General features: G+C 35.9%; 3 protein-coding genes across 17 annotated transcripts in view; 2 read left to right on the top strand and 1 right to left on the bottom strand.

Moving 5' to 3' along the window:
- Nucleotides 1–18,394, top strand: part of LOC141379342 (rho-associated protein kinase 2-like) — a 28,668-nt gene extending 10,274 nt beyond the window's left edge. For 2 of the 8 annotated variants that reach the window (XM_073933442.1, XM_073933443.1), the window contains 7 exons: nt 4,091–4,184; nt 4,263–4,357; nt 5,014–5,185; nt 6,985–7,185; nt 8,670–8,743; nt 8,850–8,901; nt 17,423–18,394. In XM_073933442.1, the coding sequence (XP_073789543.1) occupies nt 4,091–4,184; nt 4,263–4,357; nt 5,014–5,185; nt 6,985–7,185; nt 8,670–8,743; nt 8,850–8,885 (672 nt within the window). In that variant the 3' untranslated portion in view covers nt 8,886–8,901; nt 17,423–18,394. Of the gene's footprint in view, nt 1–4,090; nt 4,185–4,262; nt 4,358–5,013; nt 5,186–6,984; nt 7,186–8,669; nt 8,744–8,849; nt 9,503–17,422 lie in introns of those variants that run through there. The other 6 variants (XM_073933445.1, XM_073933446.1, XM_073933441.1 and 3 more) reach the window with 5 other exon arrangements.
- Nucleotides 1–24,837, bottom strand: part of LOC141379323 (uncharacterized) — a 32,501-nt gene that overhangs the window by 2,638 nt on the left and 5,026 nt on the right. For 2 of the 5 annotated variants that reach the window (XM_073933386.1, XM_073933387.1), the window contains exon 1: nt 42–3,557. The exons of 2 other annotated variants lie outside the window; for them this stretch is intronic. In XM_073933386.1, coding sequence (XP_073789487.1) covers nt 42–174 — 133 coding nt within the window. In that variant the 5' untranslated portion in view covers nt 175–3,557. Of the gene's footprint in view, nt 1–41; nt 3,558–24,837 lie in introns of those variants that run through there. One more of the 5 variants, XM_073933388.1, reaches the window with a different exon arrangement.
- The window catches only part of LOC141379337 (rho-associated protein kinase 2-like), a 39,764-nt gene continuing 37,795 nt past the window's right edge, over nt 22,869–24,837 (top strand). For 2 of the 4 annotated variants that reach the window (XM_073933420.1, XM_073933424.1), the window contains exons 1-2: nt 22,869–22,965; nt 23,035–23,126. In XM_073933420.1, the coding sequence (XP_073789521.1) occupies nt 23,094–23,126 (33 nt within the window). In that variant the 5' untranslated portion in view covers nt 22,869–22,965; nt 23,035–23,093. Of the gene's footprint in view, nt 23,127–24,837 lie in introns of all 4 variants that reach the window. The other 2 variants (XM_073933421.1, XM_073933422.1) reach the window with 1 other exon arrangement.

The raw sequence follows: 24,837 nt of genomic DNA, 5'->3' as shown, positions 1-24,837 counted from the left end.
AAACACTGGATATTGGATAGCACAATGTAAATAAGACTCACTATTAGTGCCATTTCTTGGCCTTTCTTTGAGCTGCTTCACTTTTTTCTGGCTCTGGGAGATCTTGCAGGCTTTGTCTTCCTCCATTTTAGCAGCTGATGTTGTGGGGAGATCAGAAATCTGTTCAACCATCATATAATCGGTACAGGGTTTCAGTCTTTCACCTGTAACCACTCAAAAACTTGGGGTTTGCTAGCTGGAATAGGATGAGGATTTCGGTCTTGCACCGTGAATCACTCAAACGGAAGATGTTCAATCGCTGAGACAGTCTCAAAACACTCGGAACGCAAGTTTTTTAACACTTAACAGCCAAAAGCACACCTGTACTACTCCACTTCAACAAACCCACAAGATATTCTCCGATGATGCAGGGCTTCAAGTACACTTTTGGAATGCGTTCTATTCTCAGAACATGTCACTATGGTAACAAGACATAAGACTAAGAAATGTTTTCTTTTAAACTCAAATGACTGCAAATGTGCAAATGACATAAAATAAATGAAAAAATAGCTAAATAAATCGATCTAAGGGACAAAAGCTGTCTTAAATAGATAATCAGTTAGAAATTGATGTAACTGTAGACAAAGAAGCACAACAAATGAAACCTGTGAGGTGAAACTCAAACCACAAAACTGACATATATTGACTGAAATAATATCTAATAAATTATGTTAAAGTATTCCGCTTCAATGTGATCCATCCACCAAGACATGCTGCAAATATACATGCCATTCCATAAGAAATAAATAATATAGTCATTAGTGTAGGAGTGCAACATCAACTCGCAGGAAAACAAAAATCAAAACTAAATGTAAATAATTACCTTTGAACAGGAAATATAGTTTAACAAATGAAAATCAAGAAAATAATTCAGAATCAGGCCGTAAGAGGCAGAACAAATATGTGCAAAAGCACAGGCAACATATATTCAAAATGTGAATCAAAAATAGTTGAGTTGGTAACACTGAGTGATCAAAAAATGAAATACAAAATAACTTCATTTACTAAAGTATAGCCAGAATGTTTTTTTTAACTGCAGATAATGCTAAACATGCTAAACTTTTAGGAATAGTGTATTAGTGTAATAATTGATCATTTTTATATCCTTTTACATAATCTTTCATTTACAATCAAATTATTTACATAAGAAAGTGTGAGTGGACAACATAAAGTTTATAAATAGGCATGAAACTTAAGGGTTTATAACAGAAGCGCATTAGAATAAGAGTTATACTCAATCAGTTTGGACCAAATGCTAACAATATATATTTTTGCATTTTTTTGTGTAGTTTTCTTCATAATAAATATACTTTAAACAATGTTAAACTTGTAATTAAAAAAGAGGCATGTTGAAAAAAATCTACACAACTATTCAATTCAATTCAGCTTTATTTGTATAGCGCTTTTACAATGAAGATTGTGTCAAAGCAGCTTCACATAAATGGTCATAGTAACTGGATCAGATGCAAACTAGAGTTTTCTTGTTTTGACTCATTAAAATATGTGGTAAAGAAATAACTACATGTGTTCCTTTTTCAATTTCATTGCTCCAACCGGGCCATTAACCAAAAACCATTAGTGTTTAGACATGTATGATCTAAAATTTCATTCATAATGGTCTTAAAATGATCTTAAAAAGTCTTAAATTTGACTTGATGAAACCTGCAGAAACGCTGAAATAATGAGGGCTTTTGTTATGGTGCAGACAGAGAAAGGTAACTTTTTACTACAATAAAATCACATTAAATACATTTCCTTATTGAAATCATTATTTATTTTAAATAACTTTAAATCAAAAGAGCTAGTCAAAGCTGTTAAGTATTGCCAAAATATTGCAGAATACATAAACAATGAGTACAATCTTAAAGGGATTTTGTAATACATATATAGAATATATACCTACACACACTTAGTTTTAATAAGTACGCAAATAAGAAAACTGATATGATTATTAAAAGATAATGGGAAAAAACTATTAAGAATAATAAATAAAAATACAATACACAATGGTTTATTTATTCAGATGGTTTGTAGTAATACCATCCATATATATGTGTTTGTGTATGTGTGTGTGTGTGTGTGTATATTGTGTTTTTTGCATCATATAAGTATTTTGACTTTAATAATGGGAATAAAACAAATTTTAAACAAACCTGAGATGGAAATAATGAAAAAAGCAAAATGGTAATTAGAGGGAAAAAACATAAATATAAAACTATTTAGTCACATAATACACTATATATTCACTGGCCACTTTATTAGGTACACCTTAATAGTATCATACTTCCTTTTGCCTTCCGAACTGCCTTAATTCTTCGCGGCACAGATTCAACAAGGTACTGGAAATATTCCTTAGAGATTTTGGTCCATATTAACATGATAGAATCACTAAGTTGCTGCAGATTTGTCAGCTGCACATCCATGATGTGAATCTCCCTTTCCATCATATCCCAAAGGTCCACTATTGGAGGCCATTTGAGTACAGTGACCTCATTGTCATGTTCAGGAAACCAGTCTGAGGCATTGACATAATGCTCAATTGGTACTAGTTGGCTCAAATTGGCACAATAGAATAAAAACAGTTATACTAGGAATTAGTATTTAGATCCTTTTTTTCTATGTGAATATATTTGAAAATCGATTAGATTCCTGTGATTTAGTTGTTCAGAATTTTTTGTTTGTTTGTTTGAAAATACTTCTCAAGCACACATTATATGATTTGCCATTTTAAAGACGTTTCTAATGTTCCAAAAGATTTTATTTTAAATGAATGCTGCTGAAATTGATTTTTGTGTACAGAGTGTTAAAAGTAAAATGTATGAACTGCATAAAATTTTAGATTTGATCATATATTAACAAAAGAAATCTTATCTAATGTATGTATTAATTGGTTTTTAAAGGTTCAAAACAGCCTGGAGCACTTTAAAAAAATGAACAGATTTGTGTGTGTTGAACATCAGTTAAGACAATGTTAGCACCTGTCAGCTTTAATTGTGGATAAATCTGGATCATTTTGAGCTTTTGTCAGCTAATTTCATCTTCCGGGTTTAAAATAATTTTTGGGGCGGGATCAAAATCAATGATGTAGCACGAATCTGCTAGTGGAGTGATGACGCATTAGTTTCTCATTATTATTCATAGACTGAGTTTTCATATCCTATGAGCTGTGAGACCCAATAACTTGGTGAGACGGCGTCTGCTCATGGCATTTTTGTTGGGAGAGCTTTATGATATTTGTAGAATGGCAGACTTTTTTCAGTTGAGTTCGTTCCCATTCAGACATATCGCCTATATCCACCTATGTTTAAAATCTTCTGGATTACCAGTAGGGATAATGGTTGAAATGGATAGGCCAAGAGACCTGCAGCACCTCTATCCACTGTGTTTGCATTCAGACCCAGGAGTTGAGGAGGAGAGAAATCCTCCTCATTTATAGTGTATATATAAGCATGATTATCTTTAATTATATAACAAATTGTCGTCATGTGTATATTAAATTATGAATAATAAATGTAGCAGGACATTAAATTGCTGTTTATTTCTTTGAATTTTAACTTTATAAACTATAAAATCAAATCTATAAAATATGTCTCCTAACGGTTTGTGTATATATGATATGATATATGATATGATATGATATGATATGATATGATATGATATGATATGATATGATATGATATGATATGATATGATATGATATGATATGATATGATATGATATGATATGCACAAAAATGTTAAGCACCAAGCGAATCAACATGTTTTCATCGATAAAATATGAACTCTTTAACACCAATAATTGTTCTAAACAATTTCTTGAGTAATATTTCAGAAAATTCAGCTTTGAATTACAGGAATAAATAAAAAATGTTACAAAATGTTCACATACAATTGAAGACAAAATTATTAGCTCTGTAAAAATTTCACAGGCTAATACCCTTTACTTCAACTGTAGAAAACAGCTGCAGACTAGAAGAGATTTCTTTTAGAACATAAAAAATATCTTCTCCAGATGAACATTAATTCATTATTATTCTTCTATTCTACACAAGCTGGAGGAGTCAAACCGTACGCTGACTGTGGATGTTGCCAACCTGGCCAGTGAGAAAGAGGAGCTCAACAATAAACTAAAGCACATACAGCAAAGTGAGCTGACTTCTATAATAATATAAATAGAGTGATGGTACAATGTTCATTTACCATGCTTTAACATTTAATAAACAGAGCTGGAGAAGATCAAAGAAGAAGAGAAACAGATGAAATCTCTCACAGTGTCGTATGAGAAGCAGATACAGGTGGAGAAAACACTCAAGATTCAGGTGCATTTTGAATTTTTTATCACAGCTTTGTAACTGTTGATTACGTCATAGCTTAAAATAGCTGTTTTTTTTCATGTCTCGGCTGAATTCCATTATCAGATGTCTGTATTGTAGGCTATAAACAAGCTGGCGGAGGTCATGAAGGAGACGGATATTGATTCAGATCTGATTCTGAATCACAAGCTGTCAATGTGATGCGATTTAATTCTCGATTCAATTATTACAATACTTTAGTGGCACTCTTAAGTACCTTAACACAGAACCTGCCTCTGTGTTTTAGATGCATAAATAAGTGGTCATAATATCAAACGCAGCAGGGCCCATATATATATATTGAAGATAGCAACTTCCATGATTCCACACTCAGTCACAGCCTCATCATGTCAATATCTATAGAAAAATCTATTAATTGGAATTATTATTATTATTATTATTATTATTATTATTATTATTATATGTCGTCTAGTTATACAGTGAAAACACACTTACTGTAAAAAAAATAAGAATATAGAAAAAAATAATCCACAGCTTTCATGTGTCAATATTGTATTGATTACTTAAAAAATAAAAAGATACATTGATTCCTTTTGTCTAGTATTTCATACAATCCATAAATGTCTGAATCTGTTCAGAAAATTGTGTTGTTGTGTGTGCAGATGATAGAAGAGGAGTCTCAGGTGCGTCTGGAGATGCAGATGTCTCTGGACAGTAAAGACAGTGATATTGAGCGTCTGCGCAGTCAACTCACGTCTCTGAGCATTCACTCTCTGGACACCACCAGCATCAGCAGCATCGGCAATGACCTGGATTCTGACGAGGCATATCCAGGTAACACTGCAGGTTATGACATATTATTAGCAGTGTAAAGATCAGTGCTTAGGGTGGCATAATATATATACACACACACTAGGTATAAAAATGATATATAAAGAAATGTGTTTAGTTAGTTCAATTATTAACTTTCTTTACTTATTACACACTTGGGGGATTTCCTTTTTTGTAATTTATCTTGCGCTTATTTATTGATTAACTTAACTATATTCAGTTAACATTTAATTGCGTATTCTCTCCATTAATTTATATTTCAATTACTTTTTTATGGATTTCCCCTTACTAATTTACTTAGGAAAAGTTTATCTATATATTTATATATTAATTTTTTATTAATATATTCAGTCAATTTGCTATTTTTTAAATTATTTGAGTGTTTTATTAGAGATGCCCCCATCCAATTGTATAAAGTGTCGGTTTGATTAAGTAAAATAACTTTATTTACTTAAATTAAAATCATCCTAGTAAATCAATGAACAAGAACTTAACACCTGACATTCATTTTATGCGTTGTTTACTTTATTTATAATGTATCATACCTGTCAACATTAGGATGTGAAAATAAGGAATATTAAAATTAATAGCTATTGTAAAGAAATGGATTTAATGAAAGTATCTGATTGTTTTTCTAACTGTTTATGCTCATTTAAAACAAAATTTGTTGTTTAAAAGAAATCCCACTAAGATTGACTTGTTTAAATATTATTATTATTATTATTATTATTATTATTATTATCATTATTATTATTATGTGTATATGTCTGTTCAAACATGAATCCAAAACCCACTGTGTCCACTTTTGCTTCGCTTCAAATAGCATGTACAGATATGTTTGGGAAACAGCTTCTATTTATCAATATGGATACGCATCTGACAGTTACACACCGTTAAATAAACTGAGTGTTTTCAGGATTGTGTAGCAGGGGCAATAGCGTCTTTAATAGAAAGGAAAGACTTTTTTTAACCGTTTTTATATCTATTTTAAGGTGTTTTCATGCTTGAATAAAATTCACATTTAAGAGCAAGGGGCGTCCCCTGGTGGTTCGGCAGTATAGGCTGCATATAGGAAGGATCACCTCTTTAAAGTTTGATACCTACAAATATTACAGCCGAACTGTACTAATAAAGATATGTCCCCTTGGTTAAAAATGGTTTCATCATTGTTATTATTATAGCATAGAGACTACGTCATTATGCTTATTTTCAAAGTTTTTCTCGGGTTCAACGACAAAGCTAATTTTTCTTCAAAACTACTTATTGCATTATTTGTTGTGTTACTTACAGTCAACAGTCTGACTCCTGAAGCAGAATAATTGCAGGAAAAGACATTTTCCATACTCATAATAACTAACTAGACAACCCTCGGATGGGAGGGGACATTTCCCACCAGGATTAAAAATTTAAAATATGGGAAAATACCCTCACGGGATGATAGCAGGATAGAATTGTAAAATACAGGAGAATGCTGGGAAAAACAGGTATGTATTGTATTGATCCACTTCATTCATTTACTTAATAATTTTTGTTAATACATTTTTACTTGCATAAATTCGATTGAGCATTGAATCCAGTATATCCCAAATTCACAAAGCTCTTGTTTTCAAACATTCACTGACTCTACAACACATAATCAATACACATAACCACCACTCTTTCCTCTTTTCCTTTCTTTCCTCTTTCCTCTTTCCTTTCTTTTTTCTCTTTTCTCTTCTAAACTTGCACTTTTCCTTCTAATGTTCATCCTTGTGCTTCATTACCCCCTTCTTCTTTCCTCTGTGGTCATGATATTTGTGTAGTGCGAATCACACACTCACACACCTCGGAGTCTATGTCCTTCACATACCAGCGAAGCTCCAAGTCGGTGTGTATTGATACCCGGCCCTGTCGAATCGCTCCTCGCTTCTCCTCTGACTCTGATGAAGAGGAGGATGAGGAAGATGAGTGGAGGCAAACACCTGCCCTTACATATGAGACGCCTCCTGACCCTGAGGCTGCAGGTGATCCTGCATGGAGACTAACCTTTATTCAGTGTGGAGTTCAATGCTAAACTCCTTGACGGTGTTTTTGGGCATAATCAAGGGGATTACTGTGTCTGGAACACTGGAGGAGACTAATAATGTTCATAAATTATAAGGCAATCGAATAGTGAAGGATTATCTTGGCCTAATTCTAGATGAAAAGTAAGGATTGGTAAACATTTTTTTCAAATAATATTTTAATAATCATAAATGTACTCTCAGTTGTACGCCTAATACAGTATGTTAACATTTAGTTCAGAATTGCTTAATTTGTATAAATTATATATTTTTTTTTCAGCTGAACATTTTGGAATTTAAGGGAAATGTGTTAGTAGTTTGCATTAGTTCCTATTGGTCCCTTTACAGTACATGTTCAAATAGGAATTGTTTTGCTATTTCCGTATTTTTGTAAGTGGTAAATCGATGCTTCAAAAGGATATTTGTACTCAGTTCATGTGTACTGTAAACCCTGCTTGCTTTCATCTGATTGGTCATCTCTTTTTTTTCTGACATTGACGAGTGCCAATATACAGCTGAAGCAGAGCTAACAACAAAGCACTGTATATGTACATATGGCAGAGCAGTGCAAGAATTTCAGATAATGGAAGACACCATTTCCAGTTATTTGGTGGATTTGTTTCCCTCAGTGTTGATTATGACCGGTGGCATAATGAGTTTACAATGCCCAAAAATACTGTCTAGGTAGGCTGCACACTAGATCAGTGATTCCCAACCTGATATACACACTCCACAACTTAAATATATATCTTAAATATTTCAGTTTTTATATATATTTAATGTATAAAACAGGTTTACCATATAAAAAAGATTTATTAAACATACAAAAAGTCTTAAAGAAAAAAGTAAATATTGTTTTTATTCAGTTTATTTAATTATTATAGATATTTTTAAGTAATTTAAAATATTTGTTTAAAAGAGCAAAAGTTGCTACATTTACACATGCATTAATTTTAGTTTTTAATTTTAGACCTAATCGGACCAAAAATTCGAAACACCCCAGTCAATCCAGCTTGAGTTTATTTTCTCTAGAATTCAAAAATCCTTTGCACTTTTGCAATGTACACATATTTCCAAATGATTTACATATTATAAACATGCTTATACATATATGCATCAGTTCTGTGTGCATGATGTCAAAAATCTGAAAACCACTGCACTGTTTGAAGCACAGCCGCACTTTTCAGCATTGTGTGATCAGATTTGAGATTAATTCACACTGCTCAACACATGTGTTTTCTGTACGCCTGTTAACACTACTAAGAGAAAACCTTTTTATTATAAGAGATTTTGTTGTATAGTTTTGCATTCTGTCTTTGAGATTAATATTTTTTGAAAGCTTACATTTCTTAAAGAAATTTTATATGATTGGTCACTTTTAGTTGTGACTCTATTATATTAAAATATATTAAAACACTAAATACTATTTTTTGTTTGTTTATTAGCCGCAGAGTCCGGTCTTGAAGGTTGGCTCTCAATGCCTGCCAAAAACACCAAACGGTTTGGATGGGATAAGAAGGTAAAGGTTTAAACACCCACACATACACACACACACACACACACTTACACATACATATATCACATTAATAAACTCTCTGATCATCTGTGCTTTTGCCTCATTGCAGTATGTGGTTGTGAGCAGCAAGAAGATCCTGTTTTAGGCCGTACTCACACTAGGTACAGTTGCCTCGAACCGGGCCAAAGCACGCTTGTCCCCCCTCCCGTCTCCCCCGATGGCCCGCGCTCACACCTCTAACGGGCCTCGGCACGCTTACGTCATCGCTGCTGCGCTGTTCAGTGAGAAGCGCTCTCTCACTCAGCAGCACAGTGGAGATTTCTCTAGTTATATCGTTTCAGTCGTTTGTTATGCAGTGACATGCAGTCAAATATTTCGCCAAACAGTCCTTAGGGATGCGGTGACACGCATTCAGATATTTCGCCCAACAGATCCGCCACTTTTGGCGCTCATAAGCAATCATAAAACCCTCGTGCTGCAGGAATGAGGAGGTCTGATGAAGCCGCGCAGCTGTCGTGCTGTGAGGAGTTCTCGTCTTCAATAATCTACGGCAGTTTGCGTTCACTGAAAAGTAAGAATGATTAATAAATCCATATGAAACAGCCCCTTAAACTACATTTAGCCCGATTCAGCGCACTCACACTTCTCAAACGATCCGGGAAACAGGCCTGGGAACGGTACGGATGGCATAGTGTGAGTAGGCCCTTATGACTCTGAACAAGACCGAGAGCAGTCCAGTCCATTCATGATCCTGGACATTGAGTGAGTTTGAAAAGCCTTGTATACTTACTAATGTAAAAATAGGTCTAATTATATAATTTTAAAAGTGTATTCATTTGTATTGTATTTGTTAGTTATACATAGAGGGTAGTTTTTTCGACACTCAAAATAAAATACAATAACTGTGGCGAATTTAGTTTATCAATAAAGGTTTTCAACTAATCGGTTTGATTTAAATAATTGGGTTTTAAAAATGGATTTATTCAAATTGCCTAAAATTATTTAAAAATTGTTCCTTGTGCAAACAAATGAACGTATTTAGCTAAAATGTATTTAACGTGGTCTAATTTCATTTAATTGTTATGGTAGCTTATTAAACATATTTTGCTTTTGAAAACATTTAATTATTGTATAAAGTCATCAATTTTCATTTATATATTAAAGATATATAAATGTTTCTTTGCTCTGTTAAACATCATTTGGGAAATATAAAAAAAAATCAAAGGGGGCTAATAATTCTGACTTCATCTGTATATAAAATTGGTTATTGTACTGTATGTAAAACAACATTTGTTTGATTTGTACTATTTCAGAAATATTACCTGATTAATTTATGCATGACTGACAAATATACATGGCATTTAGTCAGTTAATTGTATATACTTAATCAATCAGTGGTTTCATCAAGTGTAAATACACCCCTCACAAAACTCTCATTAAAATTAATATTTTCTATAGGATGCTTTCCAATATTATATATGTGCATATACATTAGTTTAGTCAATACTGAAATCAAATCTGGAGCTTATTGGTGTACTCATTTATGCTGAGCACTGTATATATATATATATATATATATATATATATATATATATATATATATATATATATATATATATATATATATATATATATATATATATATATATATATATTTTTTTTTTTTTTTATTTTTTTTTTTTATGTGAACCTGTATTTACCAGTGTACTTTTAAACTAAACTTTATAACCTTTATTTTAGACTTTGTCAATGGCATTTGTACATGAGTCCAAAAGACTCCTCTTTGTTGCAGATTGCTTGAAATGGGCCTGAAAGACTGGGGTTGGGCTCTTGAGGTTGAATTGGATGATGACGATGTTTTAGACTTCTGAAGACTTGAGTTTTTTGAGGGGTGACCAGTGTTAACATCTGTGAGTGTTAAGCTGTGGCTTAAAACCGGTTTTGCTTTTTTTTAAATGATATTAAAATTTCACACTGTGAGGGACTATACAACACGTTTTGAATTTGCCAGCAGGTTTGATGCACTTACAGTATACGAGTGGGCATGATTGTATGTGTGTATAAAAGGCAGAATGGTTTGGTTTAGCTGGTTTGGCTGTATAGAGAATGGGATTTGACATGTCTGCCAGCATTTTATTTATGTAATTTTTTATGGTACTGAATGACCTCCATCTCCTCTCTCTTAATTTCAGCTAACCTTGGTGAAGGCCGGATAGGTGATCATGCATCTGGGGTCTATGAAAGCGGAAAATGTCATAGTGTTCATTTGGGCTAATGGCAGGACTTCCAAGTGCCAAACACCACAATATAAATGACTGGGGAAGGGGACGGTATATGATATTTAAATACAGCACAAGCCATAAATCACCTAAAGTATCTAGTTTCAATTTTAAGTCATTTTAAGAGTAGAATGTTTGTGTCTTCCTATACTACACAGTTTGACAAAAAGTGTCTTCTAAGCTTTTAAAAATGTCAGAGGTTATTTTCGGACTCCTTATAGGGTTGTTAGTAAGTGTGACTGGATGTTTAAGTGTGTTTCCGAGAGCAAATGAATGATAATTACGTGATCATCAGGATTTATATAATCAAGTATTATATCGTTCGAGGTTACAGAAGTAACCCTTCGTTCCCCGAGGAACAGGAACAGCTAAGGGACAGTTATTATGGTGACGGAGTGTAGCACTTTTGTTCCCCTCCTCGGGAAACGAAGGGTTACTTCTGTAACCTCGAACGTTCCCTTTCGGTTGGGGAACTTCAGTGCTATACAGTGGATTTGATTTTGAAAAAACGGAAAAAACGACAGTACGTTGGGAAGCTTGCAATCCCGTTAGGGAGGACGCTGTGGAGGGGGGGAAAAGATGGCAGAATTTACATATGGACTAGCCCTAAAAAGGGGGAGTACGCATAGAAAAAAGTGGTTAGCGAAGAGGGAAGACATGGGTCCACCCAGGGGGGGGGACTTAACCATGGCGGAATAAGCATATGGGATCGCCTAGTGGGGATCACGCATAGCAGGCACCTATACCCAAAACGCGGGCTGGGTCTGCCTCCTCCGGGGGCAGCGCTTGCAGGTTCACTACCTGATCTCTAAAGGGGGTGGTACGAACCTTGGGCAAATAACCCGGGCGGGCTCTCAGGATAACGTAAGAGTAGTCCGGCTCGAATTCCAGGCACGAGTCACTGACCGAAAATGCCTCCAGGTCCCCGACCCTCTTGATGGAGGCCAACGCGACCAGCAGAGCTGTCTTCAGGGACAGAAATCTTGGAGATACTGAATCGAGTGGCTCAAAGGGATCTGCGCGTAAAAAACTCGTGAGAACGAGGGCGAGATCCCAAGACGGCATGAGAGGGGGGCGGGATGGATTAATTCGCCTAGCACCCCTGAGGAACCGGATGATGAGGTTGTGCTTTCCCACGGTGCCGCCAGCTACGGCGTTATGATAAGCGGAGATGGCGGCCACGTAAACCTTGAGAGTGGGGGGTGACAGCCTGCTGTCCAGCTTCTCTTGGAGGAAAGAGAGCACAATACTGATCTGGCAATTTCGGGGGTCTTCTCTGCGAGAGACGCACCATTCAGTGAATAGACTCCACTTCAGGGCGTAGGCACGCCTCGTGGAGGGGGCTCTAGCTTGAGTGATGGTATTAACCACCGCACTCGATAGGTTACCTAAGTCTTCCTCGCGTCTAGGGACCACACGTGGAGGTTCCAAAGATCGGGGTGAGAGTGCCAAATGGTGCCCTGTCCCTGAGAGAGTAGGTCCTCTCTCAAAGGGATCTGCTAGGGGAGGGCCGTCACGAGGAGGGAGAGCTCTGATATCCAGGTCCGGTTGGGCCAGAGGGGCGCAACTAGCAGAACCTGTTCCTCGTCCTCCCTGACCTTGCACAGAAACTGCTCGAGCAGGATCACTGGGGAAAACGCGTATTTGCGCATGCCCCGGGGCTAGCTGTGGGCCAGTGCATCCGTGCCGAGAGAGCCCTCGGTCAGGGAAAAAAACAACTGTCAATGAGCATTCTCGGGGCAAGCAAACAGATCGATCTGGGCCTCACCGAATCGCGCCCATATCAGCTGGACAGACTCGGGGTGGAGTCTCCATTCTCCAGGACGTAACAGCTGCCGTGAGAGCGCATCGGCTGCACGGTTCAGCGTGCCTGGAACGTGAATGTTGCGCAGCGATTTCAGCCATGGGTGACTCCAGAGGAGCAGACGGCAGGCGAGCTGAGACATGCGGCGAGAGCGCATACCCCCCATGCGGTTGATATACGCCGCCGCCGCCGTACTGTCCGTCCTGACCAGCAGGTGTTGCCGCTTCAGCAACAGTAAAAAGCGGTGGAGAGCGAAGAACACTGCCAACAGCTCTAGGCGATTGACATGCCAAAGCAACTGGACACCCTTCCACGGGCCGCAGCTGCATGCCCGCGACACACGGCCCCCCAACCCATGTTGGAAGCATCTGTTGAAACAACAACATGGCTGGACGCCTGTCCTAGCGGCACACCGGCCTGTAGGAATGAGGGGTCGTTCCAAGGGCTGAGGGCGCGGCGACACAGCACAGTAACAGAGACTCGGTGTGTGCCCGTGTGCCATGCGCGTCTTGGGACCCAATCGTGAAGCCAGTGCTGAAGTGGTCCCATATGGAGCAATCCGAGCGGCGTGACGGCGGCTGCAGATGCCATATGCCCCAGGAGCCTCTGAAAGAACTTCAGTGGGACCACTAGTTTGCTGTTGAGCTCTCCCAGACAACTCAGCAACAGGCGAGCACGTTCCTTGGAGAGGTGCGCTACCATGGTTATCGAGTCCAGCTCCATCCCGAGAAAAGAGATCCTCTGCACAGGGGCGAGTTTGCTCTTTTCTCTCGGATTGAGTATGCGGATGCCCGCGAGCCGAAGGGGCGCTAAGGCACCCTCCGCGAGTTTGGTGAAGATCCGCGGAGACAGAGAGAGCCCGAAGGGGAGGACCTTGTACTGCCACGCTCGACCTTCGAACGCAAACCGCAGAAATTGGCGCTGATACTAAAAGAATTCATGTCTTTTAGTAGAATAAGGGATGTTATAGTATCTAATGATCAGCAAGGCCTATTAATATATAAAAATCATCTTTTAGACCCAACTCATATTAGTCTGGCAAATACTTAAAATCGGTTACTAGTAACAGTCACTCTTGAAATAAATGTCAACAAGTGTCTAATATTATTTAGAAAAAGAACCAGTTATCTAACAAATAAGTGCTAGTAAATATTAAAAAGGTACCAGGCTACCTAAGGAATAAACACTAATTCATGCAAAAGATAACTACTAGCATAAGACACAAACACGTTTTACTGATTAAATGCTAGTCACACCATTTGAACATTTCTAAATGTTTAATGAAAGGGACAGTTCACCAAAAAGTGAATCGTCATTTAATCACCCATCACGTTCCTAACCTGTTTTGTCTTCTTCTAAAAACAAAAGAAGATATTTTGAAGAAAGCTGGAAACCTGACCCAATTGACTTCCACAGTATTTTTATTTGTTACTATGGAAGACAATGTTACAGGTTTTCACCTTTGTTCAAAATATCTTCTTTACTTTTAAAGATTTGAAAGCATTTAAGGGTGAGTTAATTTTCCTTTTTTGTGAACTGTCCCTTTATGTAACACCAATGCAAGGAAGAGGAAAAAGTGTAATTGACTGCAAAAAATATAAACTTAAATAAAATAAAGTACATTTTAAGTACAATCTTATTTTTGTACTTAATAAAATTGGCATCTATCTATCTATCTATCTATCTGTCTGTCTGTCTGTCTGTCTGTCTGTCTGTCTGTCTATCTGTCTGTCTGTCTGTCTGTCTGTCTGTCTGTCTGTCTATTGCTTTTTTTTAGGAAAAACTGTAAATGGCAATAGTTAGCCGAAAAAAGATTCTTTAATAACCTTGTTTATTTATAATATTATGCGTCACGCTTATCAACAATAATTTGTCGGTACGCCTGGGTTTGTCGGCAATCTCCAGAGTTTAAACTTCAAAAATAACCAGCTGGAGGAACTGACTCCTGGAGCTCTGGTGTCTCTGTCAAAACTCGAGGCCCTTTATCTAGAAAACAATAGACTCAAATCCCTGGACCCTTCAGTTTTCATCGGTAACCCAAACCTTCAGCAGGTGTTTATGAGCGGGAACCGTCTGGAAAGTCTTCCTGCTGGACTCTTCCTTCAACAGAAAGAGCTTGTTTTCCTCAACCTTAGAAACAACACTCTGCTGAATTTGGCCTCAGGTAGCCTATGTTCTGTGGTCGTTATTGCGTTATTGTCTGGTAATCCATGGCACTGCGACTCTGTGGCATTGGCTGCGTTTGCACGGAAAGAAAAATTTTCATGATGATAAAATTACTTGTCAAACACCTGAACACAAGAAGGGCAGAAACATTTCTGAAATTGCTGCCACAGAGCTTGGGATCAAGGAGAACACTAGTCTATAAAGGAATAATGATTATTAGTGGTTTCACAAAGGGCAGCCCAGGTCTAGGCCTTGTTTAATTATTTAAGCAGATTTTTAGACATTATTTAGAAAAAAAAAACAATATCGTTGTGCATCTTGAGAGAAATATATAAAACTGATGTAGGCTATTTTAAGATACCTCTCAGCAAGTTTTAATTTAGACAACTTAAACATGCACTTCAGTCTTGGACAAGGCTAAAGCTTTGTTAGTGAAACCTGGGGCAAATATTAGATCAGTTTCTACAATATAGCAAGTTAAAAAAGATTAAACATGTAAATAAAAAATGAGAAAAAAATATTAAAATTATATAATTTAAATTCAAATTAGAGAAAACATTTATTGTTTATATTTACAACAAATTCAGCTAAATCATTTTGTTGGAATAGTTTCAATTAGCATGTTGTACTGATCTCTGCATCATTGGAGTAAGCCAGATTTCCACAAATATTGTATTCTATAGGAAACTAAATCATTTAAAAGCAAGGTATTTTCTGAGAAATCTGTCAGGTTGTACTCATTATGGGTATTGTATAAGCTATAGTATTATAAAATGCTAGTTTAGGTAACTAAATGTGAAATAAGTGATCAAATCAAGTTTGGAGGATGGTGACAGTATTAACGTTGTAAATGAAAATAAATTTAAAGAATGTCTGATTTTGGTCAGCAGAGGACACTAAACTCTGGTCAATGTCATTTACTGTAAAGACACACCCTGTCGAAAAATTGGATTATTTTAAACCTATGACCTATTTTTGAACAAAATTAATTTATTTTTGGGGTTCCACTGTGATCCTAAAATAGAGCTTAATGTGAAATTCTCCTTTGACATTTAATTTGGCAAAATATACACAGTATTACCCATTAAACGCAGCCTTGGAACAATAATTTGTACTTTAAAAAAAACCCTGGTTTGGGATTAGGCATGGGCCGGTAAAAGATTAAAAAATAATAATGTTAAATGACTAAAACTACTAGTACTTCACTTAAATAGTATAAAATAGTATAAATAGTAAAATCTAAACCTGACTGAGAAAATATTCTTGACTGGCTGTTTTTCAACACTTGTATTTCACAGGATGCACCAGCCCATGTTGTAGTCAGTCAGTTATGTACTCGTGTAAATAAGGACGACAAAAAATACAGACCAGTTCATTAGACCTTGAAGCCTAATATTTCTGCTGCTGTAATGTTGATGTTAACTAACCAAAATACAGAAAGTTAAACTTGATTTTAAGTATAACATCATTTAAATAGCAATAACTTGTTGCTAGTTGTATTTTATTAGTGCTGTCAAATGCTTAATCACATAAAAAATTAAGTTTGTATTTACATAATATATTTTTGTGGAGTGTATATATTTATCATTTAGCGTACAGTATATACGTACACAAAGAAATGTATATATTTGAGAAAATGTTCATTTATATCTTTATATGAAATATTTATATCTACATCAAATTATATGTATGGCGAGGCAGTGGCGCAGTGGGTAGCACGTTCGCCTCACAGCAAGAAGGTCGCTGGGTCACTGGTTCGAACCTCGGCTCAGTTGGCGTTTCTGTGTGGAGTTTGCATGTTCTCCCTGCCTTCGTGTGGGTTTCCTTAGGGTACTCCGGTTTCCCCCACAGTCCAAAGACATAAAAGACATGGCTAAATTGTCCGTAGTGTATTAGAGTGTGTGTGTGAATATGTGTGTGGATGTTTCCTAGAAATGGGTTGCGGCTGGAAGGGCATCCGCTGCGTAAAAACTTGCTGGATAAGTTGGTGGTTCATTCTGCTGTGGCGACCCCGGATTAATAAAGGGACTAAGCCGACAAGAAAATGAATGAATATAAATAATGACGTACATGTTAATTTTAATTTTGGGTTTGATTAGTTATGATTAATTGCTTGACACAACTGTTTTTGTGTATGTATATGTTCATACTTAAAATGTTAATTAATATTCCATTTATAATTTTTTTATATTTTAACTTGATTATTTACATTCTGTAATTGATAGCATTAAAAGTTCTTTAATAACAGTATTTAAATTATGAAATAAATATTTAAACGATTAAATAAAGTCTGTGTTCAATATCACATTGCTTATTATTTAATTTAGCTGGGTTGCTGCAATTGAAATTAAGTATTGTTAAATTTCACTGGTATTGATTACTGAAATATATTGTGACTTCTCTGTTCACCACTCTATCTCTCTGTCCACATAGCTGTGCTGTGCATTCCAAGATGAAAAGTACCTTTATTTGGTGATGGAGTTCATGCCAGGTGGAGATCTGGTGACTCTGACCAGCAACTATGACATCCCAGAGGAATTGGCTCAATTCTATACGGCAGAAGTGGTGCTGGCACTCGACGCCATCCATTCTCTGGGCTTCATCCACAGAGACATCAAACCAGACAACATGCTGCTGGACCGCAATGGACACCTCAAACTCGCAGACTTTGGCACATGTACGAAGATGGACTCGGTGTGTGATAAGTGCATTTGAAGTGTCTTTTAAAGTGTCTTCCAGCTGCAACCCAGTACTGGGAAAAACCTATACAGACTCCTTCAAACATACACTATGGCCAATTTGGTTTATTCAATTCACCTGTAATGCATGTGTTTGGACATGGGGAGAACAAACAAACTCCACAGTGAAATTCCAACTGGCCCAGCCGGGCTCGAACCAGCGACCTTTGTTACTGTGAGGCGACAGTGCTAACCACTGAGCCACAGTGTTGCCCCTGCGTCTTAATTTCTACAACAAATTCAGATTCAGTTTTTTTCAAAAACTGTATATAAAGGAAGTGTGGGATTTTGAATTTATTCTGTTTTTATAAGTGATTCAATTAACATTTATTTAAACAAGTGATTCAAAGTGGCTGATTAATTTGGAAACGAAGCAATTAGTGAATGTCTTTGTTGATGATTTATTTAAAACAGATTAAAGTTCAAAAAACAAACACACACACACACACACACACAACTCTTGCTCTAAGATGCACATTTTCTGCTTCAGCTTTGTTTGGTATTTTCTGTTGATCTGTTGAACAGAACTCGCTTTGTTGTGTTTTAATGGATGTTCAGGAAAGCCTGCTTGTGTTAACTTGCTTGTATTATTTCTATTATATTTCTATTGTATTAAATCTTACACATTTTATAATCAAAACCCCATAAAGGGATATTTATTATTATATTTTAGACTCTCAGGACATGATTTTGTTTGTTTTTCTCAATTGAATGAAGCTCTCTATAACGCCAGCTCACAATACAATAAAATTTTTATTGAAAACGATAAATATCATACACCAGTAGTTGGTGTGTTTACATGTCGGGGAGAACGGGGTAAAGTGAGACACTTTTTACATTTTCTTCCCTCTAAGCGAGCTAAAATTATATATCAGTAAAATTTAAACATTTCTTATTAATTCAGAATGTTTTCTAGCAATGGAATTTATCAGACTGTATTTAGGATAAAGGAAAGTGAAAATATGATTGTTTAAAAAAAAGTCGTTTTGTGTCTCACTTTGCCCCAGCTGCAGCAGGCCAGAAAAATCAAAGGGGTAAAGTGAACCAGGTGAGGGTAAACTAATCCACTTACTTTTTCCACTTTAAAACTACCATAACAATGCATGTTGTAAGAGTCTGAATCCTGACAATCACACATTTCAGAACTAATGTCTGACTAGTCAATTATGGATTGCGAATTGGTCAAATAAGCACATTTGTTTTTCTAAACATTTGAAAGTAACTCAAAACTCATAAACTCATAAAATCAAATACAACAATCTACTTCAAACTATTTAAATTTACATACTAATGACAGTTAGAACCACTTAAATTAGAACACAATCCGGGGTCAGAACACAGGACCCTTAGAGCCAGCGATAGTATGGGGGTCAGAGAAAAGGACAATCAGAACCAGATAGAACAACTTGGGGAGCACACAGGACTAGACCCACCTTTATAAGAACATCAGTCTAACTGTCATACAACTCCCACTCTTTTGTGTTTCCCTGGATTCTTCTTAAAATTTGTGCATGTGCCTCATCGCCAATCTAATTTCACCCACATGTTCCTGGATTAACATTTATATATTGATCCTTAAACAACATTCAATAAGCCAATCAGAATTAAGGGGTACAGTACGTTTACCTTTTATGTTCAGTTTAGGCTTATGGTTAGGTTTATGCACTTCTGATGATTGTTTTCCAACTATTATTCTCCTCTGATTTTGAGAGTAATGTACAGTTATGGCTGCGGGTTTAGGGGTAGGGAATAGGTATGGATTACGTTTTCCAACAAAAATGATGTTCCAGGACAAACATAGATGTAACCGTGCCAGTAAAATAAATGCTTGTGTTTTTGTTGCAAAGTTATCTATGACAAAGTCTCCCACAGACAGATCTGTGTTTCTTGGACCACTACTCTCATCCTTAGAGCTCTTTTTGTCAGACACATTATCAACTGAGACAGGTACATCACTTTTCCCAGAGCTGCTAACTATGATTTTTTTTGGGTTGCTTTCTTTTTTTAGATTTTTCCTTTTATTTGCTATTCTTTAGCTTTTTTGTCTTTCTTTATAGGCCTTTTCAATTGTCACACGGTTTCATTTGGATTGTGTTCTGGGGGGACATTTGAGAATGGTAGCATTTCATGAAGAGACATGTATCCAGGTTGGCTAGAAACACATGGCACATCCATGTAGATAATATGCGCAGTGAATGGATTAGCATCAGTGAGTGAACTATCTGTAGGTGGATCATCTGCAGGGAGTAGATCTTCCAAATCTTCTGTAGTGGCAGGCTGGAACTCAGGATTTGGCCAGTCTGACACCATGAATAGTGCAAATGCTTTATCAAGGAAATTTTCTCAGTTATATGGAAAAATTCCAGTGCACCTAAATCCAGAAGTGATGTTGCTTAGTGTCACTGTTGATTTAAAGGCCTCATTCACAAGTCCTACAGTCTGGTAGACTAAATTTAACTTGTACTGTACCTTATGTCTCACTTTACCCCAGAGCATTTGTCTCACTTTACCCCACCGGCACATTTTAGAAAAAAAAATAATATTTTTTAGTAATTCAGGCTAATCTTGAGCTAGCATCCTCACATGGTTTTATATGTTGGTAGTTCATCAACATGTATGATATAAGTTTTTCTCCTTAAATCAATTTGCTTTTGCACAACAGTTGATTAAGTTGATGGCAAAAAATTACTTTTACTTGCAAAAAACATATTTTTGTGAAAAAAACATGCTTTCCACAGCACCAGGAATTCCTATTCTACATGGTAAAGGAGATATGGAAGGGGCTTTAAAACAAAATTGTTATAGAGTGTTATATAAAATCTGTTGCCCAGATACAGGGGGTGTCTCACACTACCCACTACCCACACTACCCAATGTCTCATTACCCCGTTCTCCCCTACTGTACATGACCGAGAATGAGAGAGTTTCTTTTAGATTTTGTAGTGTGGAGATTTACAATTATCACCTCACACATTGCAGCAAATTTGTTTAAACAATCATTAACGTAGGTTACAGAAGTCCTCCATTCGGTGATGATAGATGTCAGTGCTGTCATCTTGTGGCTAGATTGTACAGTGCAGTCCTTGAATTGAATGAAAATGAATTGTGTAAATAATTGAAATTTTAAACATACTTGTATTTCAGCTACATTAACTCATCCAGTAATGTTTATATCCATGTCTCTACATGTGTGTTTAGACTGGTTTGGTAAGCTGTGACGCTGCTGTTGGGACACCTGATTACATTTCTCCAGAGGTTTTAATGTCTCAAGGAGGGACTGGTTATTACGGTCGCGAGTGTGACTGGTGGTCTGTTGGTGTTTTTATTTATGAGCTTCTAGTGGGTGAGTAGTGTCAGCTTCATATGCATCTCTTGTAATTTTAGTTCAGTGTTCTGATCATTAAATTTATTTATTCGTCTGTCACTCTGAGCAGGCGTCACTCCATTTTATTCCGAGTCTCTGGTGGGCACATATGGAAAGATCATGGATCACAAGAACAGCTTAACTTTCCCAGATGATATTGAAATGTCAAAGGATGCCAAAGACCTTATCTGTGCCTTTCTGAGTAGCAGGTGAGACTGAGAAAAGTAAAGATTTGATTTGAGTTTTTTTCTTTCTTGTCAAGTTCATACTCTTAGTCTCTTAAAATACCCTTACTTGTTTGTTTTCAGAGGTTGGCTGGTAACATGTACAGTATTTTTGTCAATTTGAAATTAACTTTACTGTAAAAAAAAGCAAATTTTCAGGACAATTTATTACACACATGATGAGATTTCTTTTGTAGTTTGGAGTTTATAACCTGGGTTTGACATTAGCTTTTTTGATCACCAGCCACAGTGGCTAGGAGTTTTCCAACATTACTAACCACTCGCCATTTTCACTAACCACAATTTTAATGTTGGAAAAATACATTTTATATTCATAAATTTGAATTTGACATGCTAACTTTATTGATTTATACTTTGTGTCCCCATGCCTCCTTGTTCATTTAACATTTTTGTGTGTTGTTTATGACCTTGCTCAATGAGCATGAGTACATGGGATGTAATTTTTATAGTGTCGCAATGTAATTAATTTAATTTTATTTTTATTAATAGTTTATTTCACATGAGTTTTTAGGGCTCGACACTAAGGATTTGCTAAGTTTTTCTCTGGCTGCACCGAACTAATTATTTTTTTGAAACACATTTTAAAAAATGTGTAAAGCAAACAAAATAAAGCTATATGCATACACTTTTTATTCACAGTTGATACTTAAAAACAATATTCTCATATACTGTAAATACATTTATCACAGCCAAAGTGGCTAGTGAGAGTGGCTGTCTAACCCGCGACAGCTGAAATCCCCGCATTTGGCGAGTGTTAATGTCAAGCCCTGTTTATAACGTATTTAATGTAATCACAGGGTACCTTAGATCTGTTATCATTGTTATCATATGAAATTTTCCCTATTTTGTAAATGTTTGTGGTCAGTAGGATTTTTTTTTTTTTTGCTTAATGGTTTTAGAAAATCGTTGCACTTTTTTCCAAAATGGCAATCTTAAGGAATATTTCTTAAACACCAAATCATATATTTTTAAATTTAATTTAAGGAGAACATACAAGTCTATATTAATTTTGTGCTTTTAAAAGCTCTTCATAAAATAAGTCTTTCATAAAACTTTCATGTCCTACTGCTTTTACTAGACACTTACTAGCGTAATAAACCCTTACTTGTTTGTTTTTAGAGGTTGGCTGGTACTAAGCCATAGCAACATTTTAATTGAATTAAATTAGATTAAGACAATATACAAGCTGATATTTATTCATGTTATGCCTTTAAAAGCTCTTTATAGATAAAGTCCCTAATAAAACATAAATTTCATGTCCTACTGCTTTTACTACATGTCATCTTCATGGACGTTCACCCTCCAGCCTGACAACTTCCATCTGAATTCCTTTTTTCTCCTTCCCTCTTTCTCCTCCCTCACATGCCCACATACAAGCATTCCTGATCAAACATACAGAGAGGGGTTTAATGTTTTCTCTGTGTTTTCATGTAAACACACACACACACACACACACACACACACTCCCTTTGCATTCAGGCTGCTGGAATGTCCCACACGTGGCAGTCCAAACTGCTGCACCCTCTCAATGCAGATGAAGTGAAAGGAAGGGGGAGTGAACGGTCCTTATTTTTGGATGTCTCTCTGACTGCTCCACTCCTCCATGCTGTGCTGTTGGATGTTCCTGGTGTATGTGTATACTTTAGTGGATTATCGCTTCTCTGTCTGTTTTGCTGACCAGTGTTTTGCTATGTTCAGGGAGATGAGGCTTGGCCGAACTGGAGTGAATGAAATAAAATGTCACCCCTTCTTCAAGAATGATCAGTGGACCTTCGACACCATACGAGACAGTAAGTCAGTGTGGCTGATCTGGGGGTCATGGCTTGTTAAAGTGATCTACATTTTATGCATGTGCTTGTTGGTAAAAGTGTAAACGTTCAATGTTGTTTTGGAGTTTAGTTGTGTGTTTGAGGATATTATGGTTATGAGGATTTTTGAAGCACAGCTTTTTAATTTCCTGACATTCCTCCTACTTTTTTCTCCACACACATGCAAACATTCACCTCACACCCTCATGCTACACTTTAAATGTCAAAGAAAGACAGCTTTGCATGCCATGTATTGCTACATTGCTCTGGCAGATTTTGTGTGTGCACCATATTAAATAAACCAAATATTTCATTATTTTCTAATATTATTATTATTTTTTATTAGTTTTTTTTATTATTTTATTTACTTTATTGTGTTTAATCTACAACATTAGTCTTTTATTTTATTGAGCATTTTATTTTATGAGTTTCTGTGCACATTTTTTGCACTGCAATATCACTCTTTGCATTTTTTTGTTTTTATTAATTCTTTTTATTTTTGTGTTTTTGTGTCTTCAACCCTCTGCTTGTTTATACTTAAAAAATTTAAAAATAATAATAATATTAATAATAATATTACTTTTTGTTTTTGTGCTGAAACATTGTGCTGTTTTGTACTATCACTTATTTATTAATTTTGTGTATGTGTGTTTTGTTCTACAACATTTGTACAGTTTTGTCAGAAATGTTTTCTTTTCAAGTCAAATGACTGCAAATGTGCAAATGACAAAAAATAAATAAAAAATCTAAGGGACAAAATGTTTCTTGAATAGATAATCAATAAGAAATTGATGTAGCTGTAGACAAAGAAGCACAATTAATGAAACGCCAGAGGTTGTTGTGAAACTCAAACCACAAAACTGACAGATATTGACTGAAATAATAGATAATCAATTCATTTGAAGTATTCCGCCACAACACATTTGACAGTTTTGTCATTGAATTCTCGGGTGGTCTCAAGTCTACACTAAAAATATTCCTACTGCCTTACATGGTTCAGTTGAGTCAAATTAACTTTTCTAGTCATCTCAACTTGCATCAATCAAATAGATTACAAATATTAAGTTAAACTTGGTACAACTTTAAAAATGTTATATTATTAAAAAATGTTAAAGTAACATCAAAATATTTGTTGTCTTGACTTTTTGTCATTAAATTTTTTACAGTGCAGCTAAAACTTTTTTTTCTATTCTTTAGCGGATAAATAGCTTTTTTGAATTGCCTGAAAAACCACCTCTTGCCAGTCTGAAGTGTGTGTGTGTGTGTGTGTGTGTGTGTGTGTGTGTGTGTGTGTGTGTGTGTGTGTGTGTGTGTGTGTGTGTGTGTGTGTGTTTGTTTGTGTGAGAGTGGTAGTTTTTGCTAATTAAACATTTCCAATGGACATATTTTCAATTCATAATTTCAGTTTGTGCAACTGTAGGGTAATAGAAACGGAGCGACTAGAGACCTGCACTAAAAGTCTTTAGTCTTGATGGTAAAGTAAACTAAGAGTTCATTAAGTTAGAATTAGATAGAAGTCTAATTGAATAGATTATTAATGGATTTTCATCGTTTGAAGATGTGATGGATTTGTAAGTGGTTTCTATGAAGCTTGTTTCTGCCTCGGAAAGATAGCAATTCTCTGAATTATTCGACTTTAACAATTCTAAACAAGAAATCTGAATCGCAATATAAATCTTAAAGGTCAGACTCC

This window comes from Danio rerio, chromosome 20 (genome assembly GCF_049306965.1).
Source record: "Danio rerio strain Tuebingen ecotype United States chromosome 20, GRCz12tu, whole genome shotgun sequence".
Lineage (NCBI taxonomy): Eukaryota > Metazoa > Chordata > Actinopteri > Cypriniformes > Danionidae > Danio > Danio rerio.
The sequence above is the reverse complement of the archived record's forward strand: the minus strand, read 5'-3'. Positions and strand labels throughout refer to the sequence as shown.